This window comes from Gorilla gorilla, chromosome 16 (genome assembly GCF_029281585.2).
Source record: "Gorilla gorilla gorilla isolate KB3781 chromosome 16, NHGRI_mGorGor1-v2.1_pri, whole genome shotgun sequence".
Lineage (NCBI taxonomy): Eukaryota > Metazoa > Chordata > Mammalia > Primates > Hominidae > Gorilla > Gorilla gorilla.
In genome coordinates, this window is record NC_073240.2 from 52,536,508 (window position 1) to 52,559,322 (window position 22,815).

A 22,815-nucleotide genomic window follows, 5' to 3' on the forward strand; every position below is an offset into this window, starting at 1 on the left:
TATGCAGGGGCCCCAGAAGGACCAGTGAACCACCCAGGAGCAGCGGGAGGCTGCTATGAGGTCCTCAAGAGAGGCTGCACAACCACAGTTCTGAACACTATGTGCTGGCGCACCTCAGGTTCCTGGGCTACATTTTACTCTGGTGCAGAGTTTTGCTTAGAACTTGTTATTTGGTTGGACCTCCAGGAATGGATCTGCATCAGCAGTTCTCCTGAATACCAATAGCTGTGTACTTCGTGTTTAGTACCAGGAAAGAGGAACTTAGAAAAATCCTATATTAGGTTGGGCATGCCTGTAATCCCAGCACTTTGGGAGGCCAAGGCAGGAGGATTACTTGAGCCCAGAAGGTCAAGGTTACAGTGAGTTATGATTGCACCACTGCACTCCAGCCTGGGTGACAGAGTGAGACCCTGTCTTTAAAAACAAACAAAGAAAGAAAGAAATCTTATTTTGACTCTAGACCTAAGATCATCTTGGCCAGAAAGAAAATGTTTCAGGCCATAGACGCTAGGAATGTTAAGTCTGAGATGAGCCCCAGTATTTGAGATGTTATTGATTAGTTGATTTCTTTTTCCATTTTCTATCTTCTGGCCATCCTCCTAATTTGTTTCCCAGTGTATTTTCCTTCTTTCTGAGAAATTTGGCAGCTAAAGTGATTCCAAGGCAGGAAGTAGGATGCATGTCAGTGATAACGACCTTGTTGCCAGGATGCCCCAGACTGAAGACAAGCAGTGCCTTTCTTTCCTGTCTTTGGAGTGCCCAGCTCTGACACACTCCTGTTTGCTTATCCAGCCATTTAACAATATGGTAAAACAGGAAATACACAGACCTTGTAATCGGGGAAGTCTCCTGGAGAGTTCTCATGCAGGAGGGTTATTGACTTTGGGTTGGACCCTTTCCTTTCCCATAGGAGTGGGATAAACCAGGCTAGCAAAGGAGACCTGGAGAGAACTTGGGTCCCAATGGGCTGAAACTGGAGTGAGATGAGCCTTTAGGGAACTCTACAGATCAAAATGGAAGAGAACAATTTCAAAGATTATGCCCCAAAAGTCAGAGCAGCTTCAAAAAAGAGAGAAACCAAGAGTCAAAAGCTGGGAAGAATTAGAAAGGAATATGAATGCTCTGGGGTGTTTTGATCATGGCTCTAGAATGTCCCTGGTGCACGTGTGGGATGTGGATGTGTTGGCCTGGCTCGAAGTTAGGAGCAGGAACTGTGCCATCCTCCTGGGTATAGCAGTGTTATTTCATCAGTACAGAAGTTTGAGCTGGGAGTTAGGGAATAGATATCAGCATTTTCAGAAGTGAGCAGGGGACAAAATAAATGGAATCTTGCTGATAGGATGAAATGGGAGATGGTGGCAGAGGATGCATCTGTGGGAAGCACAGAATGCCTTGCTGCTCACAGAACCCCACTAGCTCTGAGTATAGTGACCCTGATTTTTCCTTACAATCATGCCTGCTTTGGAGACTCTAGAGAGGTGGCTATGTCCCCAGGTCACTACACTAGCCCACCTGACCCCAGATATGGCATGCTAGTTGTCTGCATTCCCAATTTAGAGGGAGCACTCCAGGGGATCGCCAGTTTGTTACTCAGGAACCCCTGGTGCTGTTTAGATGAATCTGCTCCTAATATTTGCAGGGTCCAAGGCAAGTATACAAATAGAAGCCCACATGCCACATTTTCCAAATATTTAAAAGCTAACAAATCATTAAAATATGTTGTATCCTCCTTTAGATATACCTAGAAGGCCAGTATTCTTGGACTTCCAAGAGTTCCATGCAGGGATATTGATCTGTCCCACACTGCCAGGGCCTCAAACACACATGTTGGACACCCAAGCCCACATATCCAAGCTTCATCCAGGCTCCCCCACAAATAGCCTCCCCTTGACCTGAGGGTACACACCCAGCAGCATGACCTGCCTTCTGGAGGATAGACATGGGAAGGGGCTTGTGGAGGCCCTAGAGGCAGGCTCAGGGCTCTTTGGGCAAGGCATTCCAGGGTCCTAGGTACCTGAAGTGTGGTCTAGAAAGTGGCCTATATGCTGGATGGGCATATCCCTTTGGCCTCATGGTTCCTCCCCTGGAGGGGAGAGGTACAGCCACAGGAAGACTAGTATGGGGTTCTCTAAAGTGCACGACTCAGGGCAGGGCCTCTCCTGCCCAGACCCAAGGGCAGTACTGCCGATAGGAGAGGGGTAGAAGCCACCATTTCCCTCTGTGTTTAAGGACTGTAGTCTCAAATCTCTGTGTGGAAGAATGCAGGATTCCTCCTCCAGTGTTCCTTCCCTCTAACAGTGACTTATTGCTGTTGGTACCATCCTGGCAATCCAGGAATCTCAGTTGGATATGAACTGGCTTAATTATATGGGTCTCAATGGCCAGAACTGCATTCTCTGCTCAGTCTACTTACCCTACCAATAAGGCAGTAGTACTCAATATTTTTGTTTTTCTTCTGATTTAAAGGGAGAGTCTTTATCCCTAAAGAAAAGCCTATAGAAACTCGTAAAGAAGAAAAAGTGACCCTTGACCCAGAACTGGAAGAAGCTTTGGCCAGTGCCTCTGACACCGAACTCTATGATCTTGCAGGTTAGTCCTGAACTCTGGGAACTTTCCTGTCTGGCTCTATGATCTCCGAGCATGCACTGGCACCCATGGCAGCAGGCTTTGAGCTTCTCTTAGGTAGGAGAATGACAGGTTGACACAAGGCATTATGGAGCTGTAAGTCTTGATGCAGGTGACTTAACCTCTCTGAGCAAATGTTATTTTGCTCTATTTCAGCAGCAAATAATACCCATCTCACAAAACTCAAGAGTTACTGTGAGAAATTAAAGCAAACAAGTATGAAGGAGTGTTGAGAATTTAAAGAATAAAACAACAGCTCTTTTGCTTTCTAAGGAGCTTTCACATTTGGCATTTTATCATCACAACATTTCTATAAAGTTCTTGTTCTTCCCACAGTCATTGTTCCATTTTGATTCAGAAAACACTAAGAAGTCCATTAGCCTTCTAGTCTTAACGATAGCAACATGATAATAATTATTATTATTTAAAATGCAGATAGAAAAAGGTCAAAGAGTACAAAAGAATGTGTAATGAAAAGTAAGTCTCTCGACCTTAATTACCTAGGCCCACTCCCATGTCTTGTACAGCCTTCGAGAAAGATTTTCTGCATCTACCAGTAGATTTATACATTAGATCTTCCTTCTACATACACAGGGTTATTAGATGACCACAGGATAGAGGTGCTTTAAAAACCAGTCCACAGCTTTAGCAAGAATTTTTATTCCATTGGAAGACATAGAATAATCACCTCTTTCCTCCCAGGAGAACCAGCCTTATTCTAAAATGTACCAGCCACCCCAATTGCATTTTCATTCCTTCTGTGATGATGTCAGGAAGTTCCCATGTTTGTGAACTTAATATTGACCATATTGACCACTGCAGGAGTTGAGGCGATGGCGTCACCTGGTAAAGAAGGTGTTTTGCACCCACTGGTCTTAGCCCTGGGGTTGCTGTGGAGGGATCCTGTTATGGCTACTGCTCCTCCCAGGGGTTGCCTCATGGTCTCTACCAGAATTGCCCAGAGGGAGAATGCGGGGCTGAACTTGAATTCCCAGGTAATGCCTTGAGAAAGGAAAAAGAGAAAAACACCAATTATTTGGAAGATACTAGATCCTGAAATTCATACAGTAAAACCAGAGAGAGAATCCAAATAGAAAACTGTCCTCGTTCATCCTTACTCAGCTTCCCTCCCTCGTCCTGTGTTCCCTAGGAATTCAGAAGGGAGCCTGGCTGGGGCTGTTGGCAGCATCGTTAGGGTGGGCCCTTCTGGAAGATTGAAGGCAGCCCCATGGGCAGATGGGCTGGCAGCCATTGAGTTTTAGATAAGAAAGAGTGTCGGCATATTGCCCATGTTATTGTGGCAGATAGAGAGCAGACAGAAAGTTCTTCAAGGGAGTGGTAGTTGACCTGCAAAACAGCGCCTCTTTACACTGGCTGGGTGTCAGTGTGGTCACCATCCAGAGTCTAGTTCCCAGCCCTAAACTGTGGGAGCTCTGGACTGGAAATTTGATCTTATCAGTATATATAGAAGCAGTCAGATTGGAGCAAAGTGGTGGGAACTGATCCATTAGCCTATTTCACAGATAACAGATAAAAATGAAAACCTGGCAATGGGAGCCAAATTATAATTAGAAGTTACTTGGTGAGCATAGGGCCAGAGCAAGAAGATATGTTTGTTGTATAGCCTCAGTGTTTATCAAATGGGACACCTTCTCCTTCTCCTGTCCCCGCTTCACAGAGACACAGTGACAAATTCTTTTTTTTTTTTTTTTTTTTTTTTGAGACGGCGTCTCACTCTGTCACCCAGGCTGGAGTACAGTGGCGCAATCTCGGCTCACTGCAACCTGCGCCTCCCGAGTTCAAGCGATTCTTCTGCCTCAGCCTCCCAAGTAGCTGGGATTACAGGTGCCCGCCACCACGCCCAGCTAATTTTTCTATTTTTTGTAGAGACGGGGCTTCGCCATGTTGGCCAGGATGGTCTCGATTTGTTGACCTCGTGATCCGCCCACCTCTGCCTCCCAAAGTGCTGAAATTACAGGCATGAGCCATCGCACCCGGCCCACAGTGACAAATTCTTATTTATTTAACAAGAATTTGTAAAGCACTTAGAATAGTGCCTGACACATAGAAAGTCATTTAATCTTGGTAATAAAGTATAATTATTATCCCTGTTTTACAGATGAGGAAACGGAGACTCGGGCATTTAACAACTTCCCAAGTCACACAGTTTAACGTGGTCAGAGTCAGGATTCTTGACTGCTCCCAAGTCCCCCTCTTCACCGGGTCCTTGCTGGCTCTGACCATTTGCCCTTCCTTGTGCTGTGCCAGCTGCCTCCCTCCTTCAATATGTAGCTTACAGTAGAGCTGATAAGCATCTCAGAGGCACTCCTCTGCCACCTGTCAACAGATTATTATCCCTTCTGGGATCCTTCTTCAGGTGGCCAGTATCACCTGGAATTTTATTAGCAAAGGGAAATCTGCGTAGCAGTTGCAGGTTCAGTCAGCCCCTCATTCATTCTTCCCCAGTGTTGTTTCCTGCATTCTATGCTGCCTCCTGGTGCAAGTTCTGTGTAATACAGGAAGCCGAAAATCTCAGTACGCTTAGCTGACCTTTTCTTTGCTGATGTTGCTTTTTTTCCCCCACGCTGGCATGCTCTAGAGACAATTATATTTGGTACTAAGAGATGAGGAGGCTGACATTGAAAGAGGCCTCTGGAAAAATATATGCAGTAATCTATATAATGTTAGATCTTAAAAACCCTTAGTCTCAGTCCCCCCTTCTCATTTTACAGATGAGAAAACTGAAAGGTTGAGTCTATTTAACTAGGAGGTCTAGGCAGATTTTCGGTAAATTGTGGCCGTAACTAGGCCACTGTTCCTCAGATCCTGAATGATTCTACATGTGGAGATGTAGAAAGACAGGAAGATTACTGGTGGTCTTGAAAGGAGGTTTTTGTAAGTGTATTTAACGCTATACATGTACCACACACTGTGCAAGGAAAGAGGACTCAGGGACTTATCTTTATGATGTAAAGAATTGTTCTTCAAGGGGCAGATTAACAATGTGGACATCCTAATGTGCTTCTCCAAACTTAATGCTCATTTGTTGACTGTCTGTTTTTAGCTGTCCTTGGAGTACACAATTTGCTCAACAATCCAAAGTTCGATGAAGAAACAGCCAACAATAAAGGTGGCAAAGGACCTGTCAGAAGTAAGTTGATGTGCAATCTGTGGTTTTGTAAAGCTTTGGAGCCTCCAGAGTTGCTGGTAGGAGAGAGGCCTGTTGAGTCTTGCAGGCTTTACACTCTGTCATTTTGCTAGGATCACTGGGCTTTGAGCAATCAAACCAGAACAGAGCAGCTGACAATGAGAGCTCCATCTGGCGGTGAAACTAGTACAAATCAGTGTGTGTTGCCCAGAACACTTTCTTGGTAGGTCTGTTTAGTCAGAAGATGAAATTGTTGATATATGGGTCTGCATTAAATGGTATAATCCATATTCATGAAAAAAATTGCTGATATAAGACTGCTTGGTCATCACAAAATGCAGCGTTTCCTGTTCCTAAGGATGTTTTAATCAACTATAGTAGCTTAAATAAGTTCCCTTCTCTATTTGAGTGTCTTTTTGTCTCAATAATAGATGCTTGTCATTAGAATTTGAATGCCCATTTCCCTCAGAGGGCATGAAAGACACGCTGGCATGGACTTACGTGCACAGGACATTCCACACCACTATCTTCTATGTCAACGTTTCCTATAGACGTGTACAATTAATTAGACTTTTTTATTCATTCATTCATCAGTCATCCACTAAATACCTACTATGTGTCAGGAATGTTCTAGGCTTAGGTACAAAGATGAAAATGGTCCCTGCCCCACAACCAAAAAAGAGAATTTTAGACCAATATCCTTGATGAACATTGATGCAAAAATCCTCAATAAAATACTGGCAAACCGAATCCAGCAGCACATCAAAAAGCTTATCCACCATGATCAAGTGGGCTTCATCCCTGGGATGCAAGGAAACAACAGGTGCTGGAGAGGATGTGGAGAAATAGGAACACTTTTACACTGTTCGTGGGACTGTAAACTAGTTCAACCATTGTGGAAGTCAGTGTGGCGATTCCTCAGGGATCTAGAACTAGAAATACCATTTGACCCAGCCATCCCATTACTGGGTATATACCCAAAGGACTATAAATCATGCTGCTATAAAGACACATGCACACATATGTTTATTGCGGCACTATTCACAATAGCAAAGACTTGGAACCAAGCCAAATGTCCAACAGTGATAGACTGGATTAAGAAAATATGGCACATATACACCATGGAATACTATGCAGCCATAACAAATGATGAGTTCATGTCCTTTGTAGGGACATGGATGAAATTGGAAATCATCATTCTCAGTAAACTATCTCAAGGACAAAAAACCAAACACTGCATCTTCTCACTCATAGATGGGAATTGAACAATGAGAACACATGGACATAGGAAGGGGAACATCACACTCTGGGGACTGTTGTGGGGTGGGGGGAGGGGGGAGGGATAGCATTAGGAGATATACCTAATGCTAAATGACGAGTTAATGGGTGCAGCACACCAGCATGGCACATGTATACATATGTAACTAACCTGCACAATGTGCACATGTACCCTAAAACTTAAAGTATAATAATAATAAAAAATTAAAAATTTAAAAAATTTAAAAAAAGAAAATGGTCCCTGCCCAAGGGGATTTATCTGTCCAGGGTAAGGAAGGACCGATAACCAGATCATTTCAGTACAGTGTGATCCATGTGCTTTGAAAACTCATAGAAAATTACAGCTTTTTTTTTTTTTCTTGAGACGGAGTCTTGCTCTGTCACCCAGGCTGGAGTGCAGTGGCACAATCTCGGCTCACTGCAACCTCCACCTCCTGGGCTCAAGCGATTCTCCTGCCTCAGCCTCTTGAGTAGCTGGGACTATAGGCATGTGCCAGCACACCCAACTAATTTTTAGGATTACAGCTTTTCTTAGGTTAATTTTATTTTATTCACTTTAATAGAGACTTGGGAGATGCTTTCTAATCTCAGTAGCATATATATGAAATATTATTTATAGTGGTAATTTAGACACACAATGAGCAATATTCCTTTTATTTTTTGAGATAGAGGCTTGCTCTGTTGCCCAGGCTGGAGTGCAATGGTGCAATCATAACTTATTGCAGCCTCCAGCTCCTGGACTCAAGCAATCCTTCCACTCAGCCTTCTGAGTAGCTGGGACTACAGGTGCATGCCACCACACTCAGTTAATTATTTTTATTGTTATTTTGTAGAGACAGGATCTTGCTATGTTGCTTAGTCTGGCCTTTCTTGTTATGCATATGGATAAAAAATGCTCATCCTTTTTAGCTTCAGCATCAAAGGGTAACGTTCTGACAATGTTTCCTATTAACAATCTGGTGCATAACCTTCTGGACGTTTATACATACACATACAAATATTAACTTGTCTTCTAATTATGGCCTCTTATCAGTACTTATAGGTTTCCTTCATTCTTTTAATGAGTAGATAACTTTTTTTTTTTCTTGAGACAGAGTCTCGCTCTGTTGCCCAGGCTGGAGTGCAGTGGCACGATCTCAGCTCACTGCAAGCTCTGCCTCCCTGGTTCATGCCATTCTTCTGCCTCAGCCTCCCCAGCAGCTGGGACTACAGGCACCCACCACCACGCCCGGCTAATTTTTTTTTGTATTTTTAGTAGAGACGGGATTTCATCCTGTTAGCCAGGATGGTCTCGATCTCCTGACCTTGTGATCTGCCCGCCTTGGCCTCCCAAAATGAGTAGATAACTTTCTTAATGGATAGATAATGAAGATACTTTTTTTTTTGGAGACAGGGTCTCATTCTGTTGCCCAGGCTGAAATCCAATGTCACTACCAAGGCTCACTGCAGCCTCAAACTCCTGGGATCAAGGGATTCTCCCACCTCAGTCCCCTGAGCAGCTAGGACTACAGGCATGAACCATTACACCTGGCTAATTTTTAAAATTTATTGTAGAGGCTGGGTCTCACTATGTTGCCCAGCCTGGTCTCAAACTCCCGGCCTCAAGAAACTCTCTTGCTTCAGTCCCCCAAAGTGCTGGGATTATAGGTGTGAGCCACCATGCCTGGCTCCTGAATAGATTCTTTTAATGAATAGACAATGAGTTGTTACATGATAATGCTATACTTTATTTACCCATTTTCATATTGATGGACATTTTGTTTATCATGTTTTGCTGTCACAAGTAATATATCAGGGAACAGGGAACACCCTTGAATATATATCTTTAAGTATCTGTGCTATTTTTGTAGGTAAGACTTCTAGATATAGAATTGCTGGGTCATAGAACATGCACATCTTAAATTGCGATAGATAATGCCAAATTACTCTCCCAAAACATTTGCATCAGATCACATTCCCACTTATAGAGAAGTATGAAGATGCTTTTTTCTCCACATTGTTGCCAACTCCAAATGTTACCTTGTTTCACACTTGTTTGCTAATGAAATGGTATCTCATTTCTTTATTTTGGAGCTTAGTTACTTTTTATATTTTTTGGTTGAGTGACAGATTCTTCTGAGCGTATTATTGGTTCATTTTTAATTGGGTCACCTTATTGATTTGTAGGAGCTTTGTGTATATTGGGATATTAATCCTTTGTGTCTCTGTTAACTATTTTTGAGAATTCTTCCATTCTTCTTTTTTATTCCTTTCTCTCCCCATGCCTTCCTTAAAACTAAAGCTCCATAATAGAACTCAGAGGAGGGTAGGGTATAATCAAGAGGCCAGAAGGGTATTAAAGTTTGGGAAATGAAGACTTATTGTGGTGTCTGATTTGTATCTCAGATCCTGTAGTCTAGTTAGTATAGTCTGACAGATGTCCATATGGAGCAGCAATAACGGCCCATGGATATTTTGAAAGTTGGAGTTTGCTGCAGGGTCTCCTGAACTTTGGGTCCATGCAGTGTTAGCCCCAGGGAATTCTCATTGCAGTTGAGAAACAACAGCCTTCCAAGCTGTGACTCAGAGCTATACCACTCCCATGCTTGCTTAGCTGAGAATACACCTACTGTCATTGCTATTAAAGTGTTATTGGAATCAGCATACGAAAGAAATGTCATTTTTTGGGAAGTTGCCACTGATTTTGATAGGAGAGACTTTGCATTTTTTAAAATGAAAACTTGTGTTTTAGATGTTGTCAAAGGTGAAAAAGTAAAGCCGGTATTTGAGGAACCACCAAATCCCACAAATGTGGAAATAAGCCTGCAGCAGATGAAAGCCAATGATCCTAGCTTGCAAGAAGTCAACCTCAACAACATTAAGGTATTTCATTGTGATTATCATCAGTCAGTTAATTTATCATGAGGTCAGAAAACTTACCAGAGATGACCTATTGCTTGTTTTCACACCTGTTTGCAGTTCTTTGTAGTCACTGAGTTGGAGTCAAGGTATCCTATTCAAAAGAAGTGGGTTTTGGAAAACAGTGATTTATATAATTATTTGAAAAGAATCACCATACCTGAGTTAAGCATAGTACATTAGTTATATCTATTGCTGAGTAACAAATTACTCCAAAACTTAGAGGCTTCAAACAACAGACATTTATTATTTCACACACAATTTTTCAGTGTCAGGAATCTGGTAGTGGCTAGCTGGATAGTGTGGCTCAGGGTCTCAAATGAGGTGGTAGTGAAGTTGTCATCCAGGGCTGCAGTACCAGGCTTGCCTGGGGCAGGAGGATCCAATTCCAAGATGGCGGATTCATGCGGCTGTTGGCAAGAGGCCTCCATTTCTCACCATGTGGCTCCCCAGAGCGAGTGATCCAAGACAGAAAGATGAGAAAGCAGGAAGCCACAATACCTGTTATGACCTGGTTTCTGAAGTCACATGTTGTCACTTCCACTTTATTCAATTTGATAATAAGTCATGCCACTCTCAAAGGGAAAGAGTAGGGGGGAGAGAGAGAGAGAGAGAGAGTGTGTGTGTGTGTGTGTGTGTCTGTGTGTGTGTAAACATTACCTGAAGTCTCTTTTGTGTATTCTTTTGGGGCCAATTCTTAGCATTTAATAATAACCAACTTTTATTGAGTACTTACTATGTGCCATGTCCTTTACTAAATACTTGGAATTTATTATCTCATTTAATTATTAGTTGGACTTAAAGAGTTGTTAACGTCATAGAGTTAGCCTGTAGTGCAGCCAGGACTCTTCTCCACTTCTAACTGCACCCCACATTGTCTCCTTCCCCAGTGGTCATTACTGTGCTAAATGATCTAGAAAAAGGACTACAAAGATGAATAAGATTTATTCAGTCTTTACTCTGAAAACAATTATACTAGGAGAAAAACACTAAACAGATAATTATAACATGATGTGGTGAGCCACCAAATGTCATTGAATTGCAAGAAAGAAAAATTTTAATGCTACCTAGGAGATCCAGTAAACAAAGGAGATGATATTACATCTGAGTCTTGAAAGAGAAAAGGACAAAAGGAATTTCCAGGCTAAGGGGAAAGCATATATAAAGGTCTGAAAAAGATAAAGACTGTGGTATATTAAAACAGTGGCAAATATGTCAGTCTGGCTAGAATACAGAGTGAAAAATAAAAAGAGGGAAGTATAGTATGTGCATACTTTCTTGGTTAGGGAAAACAGAAAGACGACACTCAGAGGTACCATAGTGGTAGTTTAGATTCCCCTATTGGACACTAAGTGGTGCTGTTGGCTCAGGATAGCTTGGTTGCTGAAGGCTAGGTAATGACCCTCATTTAGAAGGGATATCGTGTATATATCTACACATATCTGGTATTTAAAGGTTGTGGGTTCTTACCTTGGCAAGAGTGTGCCGTACAATGGTTCATCAACTAGCCATGTCTTCTCTGTCTTAGAACATTCCAATTCCAACCCTGAGGGAATTTGCAAAGGCTCTGGAGACCAACACTCACGTGAAGAAGTTCAGCCTGGCCGCAACTCGCAGCAATGACCCTGTGGCCATTGTGAGTAAAATTCTTAGAAATATAACATGAAGTTATTTAATTCACTGGAGGCTCTATTTACTTTGTTTCATTAGCTAACAATTTTTTAGATCTGGAAAACTTACATTCTACACAGTTAATGAGCAAAATTATAGTTACAATGCAATAGTTAAACTTCAGAACTGAACTGTCAGATGCTTTAAGTTATCTGGAATTTTGTCAGCATTACAGTTTTCAGAGAAAGAAACGAGATAAGTTTGGCATTTAACTAACTGAATATTTAGAGTTTGTTCTGTGCTTAGGATACATTTTCTAAAACTTTCGCATCTACAGTCATTGGATATTATGACCCTAAAGCCCTTCAGGAATTAGGCATCTATAGAAATATTGAAGTAGCTGGGTGCGGTAGCTCATGCCTGTAATCCCAGCACTTTGAGAGGCCGAGGTCGGTGGATCATGAGGTCAGGGGTTCGAGACCAGCCTGGCCAATATGGTGAAACCCCATCTCTACTAAAAATACAAGAACTAGCTGGGCATGGTGGCACATGCCTGTAGTCCCAGCTACTTAGGAGACTGAGGCGGAAGAATCACTTGAACCCGGGAGGCGGAGGTTGCAGTGAGCCGAGATCATGCCACTGCACTGTAGCCTGGGCAACAGAGGGAGACTCTGTCTCAAAAAAAAAAAAGAAAAGAAAAATTAAAGTATATTTTAATCTTTGAAATGGATTAATATGTGTCTAAAATATCTTAGACAACAAAATCAGGAAACATTCTGTGTTTGACACCAGAATGTGAAAAAAATAGCCAGCCAGGTGTGGTAACGTACACCTCTGGTCCCAGCGACTTAGGAGGCTGAGGTGAGACAATTGCTTGAGCCCAGGAGTTCTAGGCTGCAGTGAGCTATGATTGCACCTCTGCACTCCAGTCTGGGCAATAGAACGAGATGATAGATAGATAGATAGATAGATAGATAGATAGATAGATAGATAGATAGATAAAAGAAAAATAGCCAACTAAAAGTTCTATTCTTCCTATGCATTTTAGATAATTTAGCCAAATAAGGAAGCCCCTTGTCCCAGGTAAATACTTATACCATCACTATCATGATTTTTATTCTTCCTATCAATAGCCAATTAGTAACTCCTCCTATTAATAGCTACTTTATTGAGGAATTAGTAAATGCCAGTGCTGATCTTCGTGCTTTCCATGCAGCATCTCATCCATTTGTCACTGTAATACTATGAGGTATATACTATTATTAGTTCCAACTTTAACAAATGAGAAAACAGCTTCAGAGAGGTTAAGTAAGCTATCCAAGGTAATACAACCAGTAAATGGCAAAGCCAGAATTCACTACCAAGTCTTTCTGGTTCTATAGCCAGGAAGCTTAACCATCAAGCTATGCTAGATTTACACACAATGCCTGGCTGTCATACATTTGCTAAAATATGTCACTTATCAAAAGCCTGGGCATCAGCCTGTTGTTCTATGGCATTTAATGCTCAGCCCTTGAATCGAGTTAGAAAAACGCAAGTTGTCTGGACTTGATGGTTTGATTTAAAGTAACATGTCTTTTGGAAGATCTAAAATAGCATTTAAAACAGATGACATGAAAGTAGTGACTACCTATCATGGTCCTGGCACAGAATAGATGTTTGAAAAGTACTTGTTAAATAAATGAATGATCATAACCTCCAACCTCTAGCAATAGAGAATATTTCTATGGTGATCACAGCAAACTTGAAATAAGCACTCATGTAAAAGAGGAACCAGGCTACAAAAATCAATGTTTTTACCAGCAGTTATTACATATATAAATTCGTAGATTGAAAGCAGTTTTGAATCTGAAACCTATCATTAAAATAGAAAGATGGCAGAACTAGATAATTGGTAAGGTGAAATGAGCAGTTTAAGGATTCTTATCTCTGTATGATTTTGTACTATTTCTGCCTTTTAATAGATTTTTTTCAGTAAAGCAAAAATATTCACAATATACTTTGTATGTAAATGAATAAAGGGATAAAGAAATGATTTGTCACTTCTGTTTAATATATTATTTCGAGTAAAATTGCAGGGCTGGGGTTAGTTCATAATCAACTCTCAACACTACTGGTAAATAATCTAACTCCTATTCTAGACCAAATAAATAACTTACTAAGTGGATTAAATAAATTCCAAATATAATAATCACTTTGATGCTGTTTTTAATGCAACAACTATGTGTTGAATGCCTATCATGTGAAAAGCACTACACTAGGAGCTGGATTTTTTGGGTAACACTTTTCAGGCAAATTTGACCTTTTGTAACTTGCTTTTTAAAGAATACTTTATTTGGTAACTAATGTTGGCAAAGGTGTGGAGAAAGGGGAACACTTGTATACTGGTGGTAGGAATGTAGAGTAGTACAGCCATTATGGGAAACAGTATGGAGGTTCCTCAAAAAACTGAAATTAGAACTACATGTGATCCAGCAATCCCACTGCTGGGTATATATCTAAGAGAAAGGAAACCAGTATATTGAAGAGATATCTGCCCTCCCGTGTTTACTGCAGCACTGTTGACAACAGTCAAGATATGGAATCAACCTAAATGTTCATCAGCAGATGAATGGATGCCGGGTGTGGTGGCTCACGCCTGTAATCCCAGCACTTTGGGAGGCCAAGGCAGGCAGATCACAAGGTCAGGAGATCCAGACCATCCTGGCTAACACAGTGAAACCCTGTCTCTACTAAAAATACAAAAAATTAGCCGGGTGTGATGGCAGACACCTGTAGTCCCAGCTACTCGGGAGACTGAGGCGGGGGAATGGCGTGAACCCAGGAGGTGGAGCTTGCAGTGAGCAGAGATCGCGCCACTGCACTCCAGCCTGGGCAACACAGTGAGACTCTGTCTCAAAAAAAAAAAAAAAAAGATGAATGGATGAAGAAAATGTGTTATATATATACACACTGAAATATTATTCAGCCATAAAAAAGAATGAAATCCTGTCATTTTCAGCACCATGGATGGGATTGGAGGTCATTGTGTTAAGTGAAACAAGTCAAGCACAAAAAAATAAATATAGCATGTTTTCACTTACATGTAGGAACTAAAAAAAAAAGTGGTTCTCATGGAGGTAAAGAGTAGAATGGTGGTTACTAAAGCCTGGGAAGGGAAGGGAGTAGGGACAAAGAGAAATTGGTTAAGAGGTACAAAAATACAGTTAGTTAGAAGGAATAAGTTCTTGTATTCAATAATTTATTATAAATTTCAAAATAGCTAGAAGAGAAGAATTGTAATGTTCCCAACACAAAGATAAACCTTTGAGGTGATGGCTATTCCAATTACTCCAATTTGATCACTGCAAACACATTGTATAAAGGTATCAAAATATTACATATACCCCCAAAAATATGTACAACTATTATTTATCAATAAAACATTTTAAATTTAACATTTAATTTAAACATTTTTAATTTATTTGGTATAGTCATAGTACAGTCTATAAAAAATAGAGGGACCACAGGAAGATATACATATATATACATATATATATATATTCATTTATATGGATACAGTTTTCAAAATATGATTTTGCTACTGTTTTCTGAAGAGCATCACTCCTAATAGAAATTTTTCGCTTGTCCTTCATTCCAATTCTAAGATGTGGTACACCACCCTCTTCCCCTCCTCACTCCCCGAATCCCCCCTTCTCAAGGGTAAACTGAGAAGAGAGAGGCAGAACCAAGGGAAAGAAGTGATGATTTTAGGAAAGGTTTTCTTCGTTGTCACTGTGCCTGGGTGATGTTTTATTGGGAGTCCTGGCAGAAAGTCTCCATTTTTAGCATTCAAACATGAGATGAAAAGGCGTTTCTTGGTGGATGACATTTGTGGACCTCAAACCTTATTCTGCTTTCATGTTATAAATTATTATTCTGATATATTTTTAGAATCAGTGAAGCCCTGTGCGATTGGCATCCGTTTAGACATGTCCCCATTTAAGGCTGTTTTGCATTCAATCAGAAAACATATTTTGGGGTTTGTGGTGAACACAAGCCGTTTTACAGATGAGGCAGCTGAGACTCAAAGAAGTTGAATGCTGAACTAAGATTACACCACATGTGGCCAAGCCAGGATGCAAATGTAAGTCACCTGTGATTGAGTTTAGTTTACTGTGCCCCAAGCACTTTCATATAACCACATCTATAGCAACTGAGTATTCAAATGGAATTTGTCCCCACTGAATGCCAATAACAGGGCCCAAATATATTTAAAATGCTACTGTTATTTACAATGAGGCCACATAAAAATCAAGAGTTTAGGACAGCACTGTTTATTGGAAATAAAACGTGAGAGGTCACTTCCAAGATGGCCGAATAGGAACAGCTCTAGTCTACAGCTCCCAGTGAGATCGACGCAGAAGATGGGTGATTTCTGCATTTCCAACTGAGGTATCTCGTTCATCTCACTGGGACTGGTTGGACAGTGGGTGCAGCCCATGGAGGGTGAGCTGAAGCAGGGTGGGGCATCGCCTCACCTGGGAAGGGGTTGGAGTTGGGGGATTTCCCTTTCCTAGCCAAGAGAAGCCATGAGTGACTGTATCTGGAGGAGCAGTAAACTCCTGCCCAAATACCGCACTTTTCCCACAGTCTTCGCAACCAGCAGACCAGGAGATTCCCTCCTGTGCCTGGCTCGGCAGGTCCCACGCCCACAGAGCCTTGCTCACTGCTAGCACAGCAGTCTGAGATCCACCTGGGATGCTACAGCTTGGCGGGGGGAGGGGCATCTGCCATTGCTGAGGCTTGAGTTGGCATTTCTGTGCTCACAGTGTAAACAAAGCGGCAGGGAAGCTCGAACTGGGCGGGGCCCACCACAGCTCAGGAAGGCCTACTGCCTCTCTAGATTCCACCTCTGGGGGCAGGGCATATCTGAACAAAAGGCAGCAGACAGCTTCTCCAGACTTAAACGTCCCTGCCTGACAGCTCTGAAGAGAGCAGTGCTTCTCCCAGCATGGCGTTTGAGCTCCGATAACAGACAGACTGCCTCTGCAAGTGGGTCCCTGACCCCCGTGTAGCCTGACTGGGAGACACCTCCCAGTAGGGGCCGACAGACACCTCGTACAGGTGGGTGTCCCTCTGGGACAAAGCTTCCAGAGGAGGGATCAGACAGCAATATTTGCTCTTCTGCAGCCTCTGCTGGTGATACCCAGGAAAACAGGGTCTGGACTGGACCTCCAGCAAACTCCAACAGACGTGCAGCTGAGAGGCCTGTCTGTTAGAAGGAAAACTAACAGAATGGAATAGCATCAACATCAACAATAAGCACATCCACACCAAAACCCATCCATAGGTCACCAACATCAAAGACCAAAGGTAGCTAAAACCACAAAGATGGGGAGAAACCAGAGCAGAAAGGCGGAAAATTCCCAAAACCAGAACGCCTCATCTCCAAAGGAACACAACTGCTCACCAGCAAGGGAACAAAACTGGACAGAGAATGAGTTTGACGAGCTGACAGAAGTAGGCTTCAGAAGGTCGGTAATAACAAACTTCTCTGAGCAAAAGGAGCATGTTCTAACCCATTGCAAGGAAGCTAAAAACATTGAAAAAAGGTTAGACGAATGGCTAAATAGAATAACCAGTATAGAGAAGAGCTTAAACAACCTGATGGAGCTGAAAACCACAGTACAAGAACTTTGTAACTGAAAACCACAGTACAAGAACTTCGTAAAGCATACACAAGCTTCAATAGCTGATTTGATCAAGTGGAAGAAAGGATAACAGTGATTGAAGTTCAAATTAATGGAGTAAAGTGAGAAGACAAGATTAGAGAAAGAAAAGTGAAAAGAAACGAACAAAGCCTCCAAGAAATATGGGACTGTGTGAAAAGACCAAATCTACGTTTGATTGGTGTACCTGAAAGTGACAGGAAGAATGGAACCAAGTTAGAAAATACTCTTCAGGATATTATCCAAGAGAACTTTCGTAACCTAGCAAGGCAGGCCAATTTTCAAATTCAGGAAATACAGAGAACACCACAAAGATACTCCTCGAGAAGAGCAACCCCAAGACACATAATTGTCAGATTCACCAAGGTTGAAATGAAGGAAAAAGTGTTAAGGGCAGCCAGAGAGAAAGGTTGGGTTAACCACAAAGGGAAGTCCATCAGACTAACAGCGGATCTCTCAAGTCAGAAGAGTGGGGGCCAATATTCAGCATTCTTAAAGAAAAAAATTTTCAGCGCAGAATTTCATATCCAGCCAAACTAAGCTTCGTAAGTGGAGGAGAAATAATATCCTTTACAGACAAGCAAATGCTAAGAGATTTTGTCACCACCAGGCCTGCCTTACAAGAGCTCCTGAAGGAAGCACTAAACATGGATAGGAACAACCAGTACCAGCCACTGCAAAAACATGCCAAATTGTAAAGACCATCAACGCTATGAAGAAACTACATCAATTAATGGGCAAAATAACCAGCTAGCATCATAATGACAGGATCGAATTCACATATAACAATATTAGCCTTAAATGTAAATGGGCTAAATGCCCCAATTAAAAGACACAGACTGGCAAATTGGATAAAGAGTCAAGACCCATCAGTGTGCTGTACCCAGGAGACCCATCTCACGTACAAAGACACACATAGGCTCAAAATAAAGGGATGGAGGAAGATCTACCAAGCAAATGGAAAGTAAAAAAAGCAGGGGTTGCAATCCTGGTCTCTGATAAAACAGACTTTAAACTAACAAAGATCAAAAGAGACAAAGAAGGGCATTACATAATGGTAAAGGGATCAATTCAACAAGAAGAGCTAACTATGCTAAATATATATGCACCCAATACAGGAGCACCCAGATTCATAAAGCAAGTTCTTAGAGACCTACAAAGAGACTTAGACTCCCACACGATAATAATGGGAGACTTTAACACCTCACTGTCAATATTAGACAGATCAATGAGACAGAAAATTAACAAGGATATCCAGGACTTGAACTCAGCTCTGGACCAAGTGGACCTAATAGACATCTGCAGAACTCTCCACCCGAAATCAACAGAATATACATTCTTCTCAGCACCACATTGCACTTATTCTAAAATTGACCACATAATTGGAAGTAAAACACTCCTCAGCAAATGTAAAAGAACAGAAATCACAACAAACTGTCTCTCAGACTACAGTGCAACCAAATTAGAACTCAGGATTAAGAACTCACTCAAAACTGCACAACTACGTGGAAACTGAACAACCTGCTCCTGAATGACTACTGGGTAAATAACAAAATGAAGGCAGAAATAAAGATGTCCTTTGAAACCAATGAGAACAAAGACACAGCGTACCAGAATCTCTGGGACACATTTAAAGCAGTGTTTAGAGGGAAATTTATAACACTAAATGCTCACAAGAGAAAGCAGGAGAAATCTAAAATCGACACCCTAACATCACAATTAAAAGAACTAGAGAAGCAAGAGCAAATATATTCAAAAGCTAGCAGAAAACAAGAAATAACTAAGATCAGAGAAGAACTGAAGGAGATAGAGACACAAAAAACTCTTCAAAAAATCAATGAATCCAGGAGCTGGTTTTTTTAAAAGATCAACAAAATAGATAGACCACTAGCAAGACCAACAAAGAAGAAAAGAGAGAAGAATCAAATAGACGCAATAAAAAATGATAAAGGGGATATCACCACTGATCCCACAGAAATACAAACTATCATCAGAGAATACTATAAACACCTCTATGCAAATTAACTAGAAAATCTAGACAAAATGGATAAATTCCTGGACACATACACCCTCCCAAGACTAAACCAGGAAGAAGTTGAATCTCTGAATAGACCAATAACAGGTCCTGAAATTGAGGTAATAATTAATAGCCTACCAGTCAAAAAGAGTCCAGGACCAGACCGATTTACAGCCGAATTCTACCAGAGGTACAAAAAGGAGCTGGTATCATTCCTTCTGAAACTATTCCAAGCAATAGAAAAAGATGGAATTCTCCCTAACTCATTTTATGAGGCTAGCATCATCCTGATTCCAAAACCTGGCAGAGACACAACAAAAAAAGAGAATGTTTAAGCCAGTAATGATGAACATTGATGTGAAAATCCTCAATAAAATACTGGCAAACCGAATCCAGCAGCACATCAAAAAGCTTCCACTATGATTAAGTCACCTTCATCCCTGGGATGCAAGGGTGGTTCAACATACGCAAATCAATAAACATAATCCATCACATAAACAGAACCAACTACAAAAACCACATGATTATCTCAATAGATGCAGAAAAGGCTTTCAACAAAATTCAACAGCCTTTCATGCTATAAACTCTCAATCAACTAGGTATTGATGGAACGTATCTCAACATAATAAGAGCTGTTTATGACAAACCCACAGCCAATATTATACTGAATGGGCAAAAACTGGAAGCATTCCCTTTGAAAACCGGCACAAGACAAGGATGCCCTCTCTCACCACTCCTATTCAACATAGTATTGGAAGTTCTGGCCAGGACAATCAGGCAACAGAAAGCAATAAAGGGTATTCAAATAGGAATAGAGGAAGTCAAATTGTCTCTGTTTGCATATAACATGATTGTATATTTAGAAAACCCCATCGTCTCAGCCCAAAATCTCCTTAAGCTGATAAGCAACTTCAGCAAAGTCTCAGGATATAAAATCAATGTGCAAAAATCACAAACATTTCTATACACCAAGAACAAACAGAGAGCCGAATCATGAGTGAACTCTCATTCACAATTGCTACAAAGAGAATAAAATACCTAGGAATAGAACTTACAAGGGATGTGAAGGACCTCTTTAAGGAGAGCTACAAACCACTGCTCAAGGAAATAAGAGAGAGAGTACACAAACAAATGAAAAAACATTCCATGCTCATGGATAGGAAGAATCAATATCATGAAAATGGCCACACTGCCCAAAGTAATTTGTAGATTCAACACTATCCCCATCCAGCTACTGCTGACTTTCTTCACAGAATTGGAAAAAACTGCTTTAAACTTCATATGGAACCAAAAAAGAGCCTGCATAGCCAAGACAATCCTGGGCAAGAAGAACGAAGCTGGAGGCATCACGCTACCTGACTTCAAACTTTACTATAAGGCTACAGTAACCAAAACAGCATGGTACTGATACCAAAACAGATACATAGACCAACAGAACAGAACGGATGCCTCAGAAATAACACCACACATCTACAACCATCTGATCTTTGACAAACCTGACACACACAAGCAATGGGGAAAAGATTCCCTATTTAATAAATGCTCTTGGGAAAACTGGCTAGCCATATGCAGAAAACTGAAACTGGACCCTTTCCTTACAGCTTATACAAAAATAAACTCAAGATGGATCAAAGACTTAAATGTAAGACCTAGGACCACAAAAATCCTAGAAGAAAACCTGGGCAATACCATTCAGGACATAGGCATGGGCAAAGACTTCATGTCTAAAACACCAAAAGCAATGGCAACGCAACAAAAGCCAAAATTGACAAGTGGGATCTAATTAAACTGAAGAGGTTCTGCACAGCAAAAGAAATTATCATCAGAGTGAACAGGCAACCCACAGAATGGGAGAAAAAAATTTGCAATCTATCCATCTGACAAAGGGCTAATATCCAGAATCGACAAGGAACTTAAACAAATTTACAAGAAAAAAGCAAACAATCCCATCAAAAAATGGGCAAAGGATATGAACAGACACTTCTCAAAAGAAGACATTTATGCAGCCAACAGACATATGAAAAAATGCTCATCATCACTGGTCATCAGAGAAATGCAAATCAAAACCACAATGAGATACCATCTCATGCCAGTTAGAATGGCAATCATTAAAAAGTCAGGAAACAACAGATGCTGGAGAGGTTGTGGAAAAATAGGAACGCTTTTACACTGTTGGTGGGAGTGTAAATTAGTTCAACCATTGTGGAAGACAGTGTGGCAATTCCTGAAGGATCTAGAACTAGAAATACCATTTGACCTAGCAATCTAATAACTGGACATATACCCAAACGATTATAAATCATTCTGCTATAAAGACACATGCACACATATGTTTATCGCGGCACTATTCACAATAGTAAAGACTTGGAACCAAGCCAAATGCCCATCAATGATAGACTGGATAAAGAAAATGTAGCACATATACACCATGGAATACTATGCAGCCATAAAAAAGGATTAGTTCATATCCTTTGCAGGGATATGAATGAAGCTGGAAACTATCATTCTCAGCAAACCATCACAAGATCAGAAAACCAAACACCACATGTTCTCACTCATAAGTGGGAGTTGAACAATGAGAACACATGGACACAGGGAGGGGAACATCACACACCGGGGCCTGTGGAGGGTGGGGTGCTAGGGGAGGGATAACATTAGGAGAAATACCTAATGTAGGTGACGGGTTGATGGGTGCAGCAAACCACCATGGCAAGTGTATACCTATGTAACAAGACTGCGCATTCTGCACATGTAACCCAGAACTTAAAGTATAAAAAAAAAGAAAAAAAGAAAACATGAGCCACAAATGGAAGCCCCATGTATAAATTTAAATTATTTAGTAGCCACATTAAAAAAAATACGTAGTAGACAAAATTAATTTTAGTAGTAAATAGATGCTCCTTGACTTACCATGGGGTTATGTCCAGATAAAACTATTGTAAATTGAAAATCTTTATCTGAACATAGCCTCATCATAAGTCAAGGAGCATACTGAATGAGTATCACTTTCACATCATGGTAAATTCCAAAAATGGAAAGTGGAACCATCGTAAGTCAGGGACTCTCTGTATTGTATTTAAACCAATATATCCAAAATGTAATTTGAAAATATAATGAGGTATTTTGCATTCTTTTTTTCATACTACATCTTTGAAATCCAGTGTGTTTTATGTTTGCAGCACATTTCAAATCAGACTAGCCAGTTTTCAAGGGCTCAGTAGCCACATTTCTTATGGCTACCATTTGGCCAGTGCAGAAATTTGCATTTCCATACAATCCTATAAAGTACAGACAGCAAACCCTTCTCTTTAAAGATGTATTTCTACTGTACTTCAATTACATTTAAAACATCTAGTCTTTGTTTTACTAATGTTATTATTCCCAGCACATGTAATATGCTCAAATATTTGCTGAACTGAAGTGAACCTGGGCCTACAGCCCAGTATTGTGTTTGGCTGGCTCGCCCCTGTTTTGTTCAGCACAAGAAAGTGTTTTCTCAAGTTTAAAAGAAATTGGCAAGATCCTGG

General features: G+C 41.0%; 1 protein-coding gene across 1 annotated transcript in view; it reads left to right on the forward strand.

Annotated features, from left to right (window-relative positions):
• TMOD2 (tropomodulin 2) overlaps window positions 1–22,815 on the forward strand; it is a 64,917-nt gene that overhangs the window by 19,978 nt on the left and 22,124 nt on the right. The window contains exons 4-7 of the mRNA XM_004056185.5: window positions 2,467–2,589; window positions 5,690–5,776; window positions 9,783–9,913; window positions 11,478–11,585. Coding sequence (XP_004056233.1) covers window positions 2,467–2,589; window positions 5,690–5,776; window positions 9,783–9,913; window positions 11,478–11,585 — 449 coding nt within the window. The remainder of the gene's footprint in view (window positions 1–2,466; window positions 2,590–5,689; window positions 5,777–9,782; window positions 9,914–11,477; window positions 11,586–22,815) is intronic.